The 6,000-nt window shown below is 54.1% G+C and overlaps 1 protein-coding gene across 1 annotated transcript in view; it reads left to right on the forward strand.

The window, feature by feature from the left end:
* The window catches only part of UVSSA (UV stimulated scaffold protein A), a 33,412-nt gene extending 27,841 nt beyond the window's left edge, over positions 1–5,571 (forward strand). Inside the window, exons 10-13 of the mRNA XM_069495720.1 lie at positions 112–295; positions 1,010–1,118; positions 3,577–3,751; positions 4,361–5,571. Of these exons, the coding sequence (XP_069351821.1) occupies positions 112–295; positions 1,010–1,118; positions 3,577–3,751; positions 4,361–4,454 (562 nt within the window). The 3' untranslated portion in view covers positions 4,455–5,571. The remainder of the gene's footprint in view (positions 1–111; positions 296–1,009; positions 1,119–3,576; positions 3,752–4,360) is intronic.
* Positions 5,572–6,000: the final 429 nt, after the last annotated feature.

Here is a 6,000-nt window from a genome sequence, read left to right on the forward strand (position 1 = left end):
AGTGACTGGGGTACAGGGGGTTTGGCTGTTCTCTCATTGCTAGACCCCGACTAGCCACATTTTTCCTGGGCCCCTTCACACACCTTTGAGAGTTTCTGGTTCTCTTTGCAGATCCGACTCTCAGCACCGCTTTTGGAAGCCCAGTGAGGTAGAGGAGGAAGTGGAGAGCGCTGCCATCTCCGAGATGCTCCGGAGCCGCCATATCACCTTCGCAGGGAGGTTTGAGCCTGTGCAGCACCGATGCCGCGCCCCGAGGCCCGACGGCCGGCTCTGTGAGCGCCAAGATCGGCTGAAGGTGAGGCCTCGACTGCAGTTACTTTGGGCCATAGGCCTAGGGTTAGGGTCAGGGTTAGGCAGGGCCAGGACAGGGCAGGCAGAGGAGAGTGCTGAGCTCCCCGCTGCCCTGGCCCTGGGTTGGGGACACGTGTAAGCACAGAGAAGCTCCCATGGAAGGGCTTGTCCATGGTTGGCAGAAATTGCTTGGCCACTGGGCATCAAAAAATTGTATCTGGGCTCTCCTGTCCTGGGCCCATGACTTGGGACGCTCTCCAGGGGCCAAGACACCCAGTGTCCATCTAGGGTGTGTGTAGCCTTCTCTGTGCTGTTCTAGATTCCTCAGAAGTGAGGCAGCATGTGGATCCCCCCTGTCTCTGGGGTTCACAGGGTGGGAGGCCGTAGGGAGAGGCCAGAGGGGTGGGGCAGCAGCTGGCAGGCTGGCAGTTGGGAGTGGTGTAAAGGGAAATCTCTCCCACCAAACCAGCAGGAGCGAGGCCCAGGCTCCCTGTTACTGCCCGAGTTCACAGATCCAGAGGGAGGATGGAGCTGCCTCCCCTTTCCCTGCGGCTCCCAAGACCCCCCCAGCTTTTGAGTATGTGATTAAAGGGTAGCGCACCTTGGCTTTGCGATACCACCCCTCCCCAACAGCTGTTTGTGCCCAGTGCGCCATGGGCGGTGATCAGGGCAGGCAGCACCCACTTCCTCTGTCAGCTGCCCTGTCTTTGCTGTGCAGTGCCCTTTCCATGGAAAGATTATCCCGAGAGACGAAGAGGGAAGGCCCCTTGACCCAGAAGACAGGGCGTTGGAGCAGAGGCGGCAGCAGCAGACACAGAAGTGCCCGGGTAGGTCTGGGTGGGTGCCGTCGAGGGCACAGCCCTGGGACCCGCTGCCCCCAGGGCATGTGGTCAGGGAGCACCCACACCACCAGCTTTGCCTGGGGAGCTGCACGATAGTAAAACAAGGTGGGGGGAGGGAACATTGCCCTGGGGGTCTCAGGTTTGGGGGCTCCACAAGGTGCTCAGGCTTCAAGCAGGTCCACATTGTCATAGGTGCCCAACAGGGACACGGGCTCCCCACGGCCCAGAAACTACCAGGTTATCATTTGTGTGGTTGAGTTTTAGATTCTTGTGTTTTTCAAGCAGATGAAGGAATGAAGGCCAAGAAAGGTAAATGACAGGACCCCCAAGTCACTGCTCCTCCCAGTGCTGCTGCCTCACTCTCCCCTTGTTCCTCCCCTTCTGCGGAGTTCTTGCGGCTGGGCAATTGTTTTGTCCCATCTCGGGGATGTGTGTGGCCTCATGCTCGGGGCATCTGCTATGGTTGGTGGTGGGAGTTTGGGGTACCCCTTGCTGGCTGCCCTGTCCCCGGAGGTCTCTGTCACTTTCAAGAAGCCCACCCAGCCCGCCCCTCTCTGGGCTGAGGTTCATGTCTGTTTTCCGGGAGGGATTGTTACTGGAGGCCCTGGCCAGGCTTGGGCTCCCTCCCTTCTGAAGAGAGGGCCAGTCTGCAGGCCCAGACCTCAGCGAAGGTGGGAGCCGTGCCGGTCCGGGGGAGCACTGCTGGCACGCTCGCGGGTCCCACCCGAGCCATCTTGTTGTTCACGGGCTTTTTGCACTCTGGTCATGAGAGGCAGATGCTGAGTCTCAGACTGATGCCCAGAGACGGCACCTGGGCCCGGGGGCCCTGGATGGTACGAGGGTGCGTGTAGGGGGCCCTGACCTGTTAATCTTCAGGCGAGGCCTTCCCTGGTGGCTCATGCTCAGGAGCAAATGAAGTGCCTATTTTTTCTGTCAACCCTGAAGAGTATCTGGTTTTCCAGCCCTTGGTGACTTGTTAACAAACAGGTATCAGGCTGTGGCTACGGGCCACGCTGGCCAGTCAGATGTGAAATAGCATCTCTTTACTAACTACACTATTGATCCCGCCTCCCTCGCACTTCGGGGCAATTTTCTTTTCCCTGGTGCTAACCTCGGTGACAATGCGCGCAGCGCTCCGGGGCCCGTCAGCGCCCAGGAAGGCCGGGAGGCCCCGGCATCTATTGATTTTCTTCAAAGGCTTTTAAATTGCTCCTTCATTTTACTGAGGTGCTCATTCCATCTCTACTGGAAGCCGGCATTTTTTCGTTGTGTTTAAACAATTGCTCCATTCACTGGGTTCCTAAACTGTGACGCCTTCTTATTACTGGGAGATAAACTGTTTAGACAGTTTTCCTTAATCTTGGATTAATCGTTCCTGTATCTGAATCGTGCAGCCCCGTATTCCTTCACTTCAAAAAATCAGCTTGGGGAGGCCTCGCCATCCGTCTGTCTGGGGAGTGTGGCTGCTTCCCTCCATAAACGTGCCTCCCTGGCCTGGCCCCTCTGCTCCCAGCCCACGGGGTCCTGGGGCACGTTTGGACGTCCTGGAGTGTGGCATGTTCAGCTCCTTCTGGAAGGCGGGGGCCATTTGTTGGTCTCTTGGCCTTCACGTTCCTACCTGGGTGGCCTTTCCAAGCACCTGGACCGGCACCTTGCCTGACAGATCCCTGCAGCAGTTTTGGGGAGGGAAACCCGCAGACACCAAGATGGCGGTAGCTGCCCAGGAACCCTTTGCACAGTGAATGTTCTCAGCCCTGGGAGTCTGCACGCTGACCTTGCCGTGGTGTGGCCTGGGGCTGGCGGGGCTGGGTGACATTTGTTTCCCCTCACGGTGATGGCAGGTGATGGCTGGCTTGCTTAGAAAGGGCAGCTCTGTCTAGGTGAACTTCCACCCTGCATTTCTGAGGCCTACAGCCAGGCCAGCCTTAGATCAACACAAAGAAAGCCCTTTGCTGGCCATCATGCTTGGCCCAGCCTTCCCTCGGCCCTGGCCAGCCCCTGCTCCACACGCCAGACAGCCAGCAGCCTTGTCTGGTAGGCCACGATTGGCCTAGTGGGGCATGGTCCAGCCTGCAGGCAGGGAAGGCATTTGTGGATGGCACCGACCTCCCAACCACTGGCCTTGGCCACCTTCCTGTCTGAGGGATCCATCGCTGTACCCGGAGTGGCCTCGGGCCCAGCCCTGGCTCCTCCCTGGCCTGTGGAGGGTGCAAGGGCCTGTGAGGGGCAGGGCAGTAGGAATGAGCCCTGCCTTGCCTTCCCCCAGGGGTCGCCTATATCCCCTCCCTCCCCACGCTACTGTTCCAGGAACCGTGAGTTGGCTGGCACAGACCGTCCCCTCAGGCCGCCAGTGCCAGGGACAAGGTCTCCTTCTGGGGGCCTTGGATGAGAGGTGCTCTGGTCAGTGCCAGGTGTCTCCTGAAATCCTCAAGTTCTGTTACAGACTGGCAGGACCCTGAGTTCATGAAAGATGTGGAAGCAGCCACCGGGGTGGATCTGGGCTCATCCAGGTCCTGCAGGAAAGGCAAGGGGAAGAAGAAGAAGTACCCCAACCTCACCGACCTGAAGGCACAGGCCAACACTGCCCGGGCACGCATCGGGAAAAAAGTCTTCGCCAAGTAAGAGCTGTTGGCCCAGGCACACCAGCTGTCAAGGACTCCAGTTTGGGGGCTTTTGAGAAGAGCCAACTGAGCTCCAAGTTCCCTCGGAGCCTGGCCCCAGGGCTACCTGCTATTTTTCCCTGGGTGACCACCCAACCCCCTTCCCTAGAGGGGGGCGTCCCAGCTAGCCGGGGCTGAATTAGATGCTTCCTGATTATATTCACTTGTGTGATTGTATTCCATGAGATCAGTGGGCAGGCTCTGCCCACATTCTGAGGTATATCCCAGTGCTGGCAAGATTGGGGGTCACGGCAGCCACCTTCAGAGCTGGGGCAGGCCATGGGAGAAGTGCCAGGGCAGGGCTGAGGCCACCCTCACCTGGGGCAGAACCACCCACATGGGGCCCAGCTCCAGGACTGGTAACTTCTGGCTCTTTCTGAGCTTTGCCTTCTGTCCTGGGTGCCTGCCTCTCTGAAGGTGGCTCCCTAAGGATGTCTGCAAGCTGCAGATGTCTGCAAGGTGCAGCAGCTGCCCCAGGACACCAGTGGCCAATCCCAGCAAAACACAGTCAACCCAGAGCCCTGGCTGGAGCCTCTTTGATAGCGTTTTGCTTTGCTTTCCCCACAGGGCAGCTGTGCGGAGGGTGGTCACAGCCATGAACCAGATGGACCAGAAGAAGCATGAGAAGTTCGCAAACCAGTTTAACTATGCACTGAATTAGAGTCTGGGCCAGGTGTGCTACAGTCCCCTCTGGTCATCAGCTCTTCTTCTTCCTCTGCTTGTGCACTTGGACAGGAGAGTGGGCGTGGGTCTGGGCAGTGACTGCGTATTTAATGTGAGGAAATGGTGTGTTAGAATGCCCAGGAGGTATGACCTCTCCACTGCTATGGGGGGCCCCTGCTGTCTGGTTATAAGTCTGGCTTTGCAGAAGAGGCCCTTGAGCCCAGGGGTGTGAACATGGGGACATGTCCCCAAGGGCATCTCACAAATTCTTGTAAGACCTGTGCATTTTGTGTTACGTGGTTCAGAATTGATGGAAAGTACACACTGCTCAGTGTTCAGAGTGTGTGTCCCCAGCCTCCTCCCCAGGAGATGAGCATGCAGAGGAGCTCTGGGAAAACCCACACTTGGATGCAAATGGTGTTTTTAACACAGACACAAAGGGTAGTGAACCATTCACCCCATTCGCACCTTGCATTTCCAACTTCACAGATTGTCTTGGTGATAGTTGGCGCATCAGAACGCAGAGAACTGTCTCACTCTGTCTGGTTTTTAATAACAGCTGTATTGAGTACGACTCACATACCACAAAATTCACCCTTCTGAAGTGTCAGTTCAGTAGCAAGGAGTATATTCACAGTTGTACAGCCACGTCCACTGCCTAGCGCGAGGACTCTTACTGCCCTAGCAGGAGACCCTCACTCCCCTTTTCTTAGCCCCCAGCAACAGCTGATGTACTGCTGTTCCTGGCTTTGCCTTTTCTGGACATTTCATATGAATGGAATCATACAATACGTGGCCTTTTGTCTCTGGCTTCTTCCACTTGGCATAATATTGTCAAGGTTTTTCATATTGTAATACTATTCTATTTCATTGCCCAGTAATATTCCAGTGTGTAGAGAGTACCACATTGTGTTTATCCATTCATCACTGACATTTGGGTTGGTCCTGCTTTTTGGCTATTATGAATAGTGCTGTTCTGAACATTTGCATACACATTCTTACGTAGATGTATGTTTTCATTTTTTCTGGGTATATACCTAGGAGTGGAATTGCTGGCTTATATAGTAACTCTATGTATAACTTTTTGATGAACTGCCAAACTGTTTTCCAAAGAGGCTAGATAGTTTTGCATTTCTACCAATAATTTATGAGAGTTCTAATTTCTCCATATTCCTGACAACACTTGTTATTATCTATCTTTTTATTTTAGCCATCTTAGTAGGTGTGAAGTGGTTTCTCATGGTGATTTTGATTTGCATTTTTCTAATGACTAATGATATTGAGCATCTTTTCACGTGCTTATTGGCCATTTGTATATCTTCTTTGGAGAAATATCTATTCAGATCTCTTTCCCGTTTTAATTGGATTATTTATCTAGAGTTGTAAGAGTTTTATATATTAATACATTCTGAATACTAGACCCTTACATGATTTGCAAATATTCTCTCCCATACTGTCTTTTCACTTTCTTGATAGTATCTTTTGAAGCACAAAAGTTAATTTGGATGAAGTCCAATTTATCTTTTTTTTCTGTTATTTGTGCT

The sequence above is a fragment of the Eulemur rufifrons genome, chromosome 20 (assembly GCF_041146395.1).
Source record: "Eulemur rufifrons isolate Redbay chromosome 20, OSU_ERuf_1, whole genome shotgun sequence".
In the NCBI taxonomy this organism is placed as follows: Eukaryota; Metazoa; Chordata; class Mammalia; order Primates; family Lemuridae; genus Eulemur; species Eulemur rufifrons.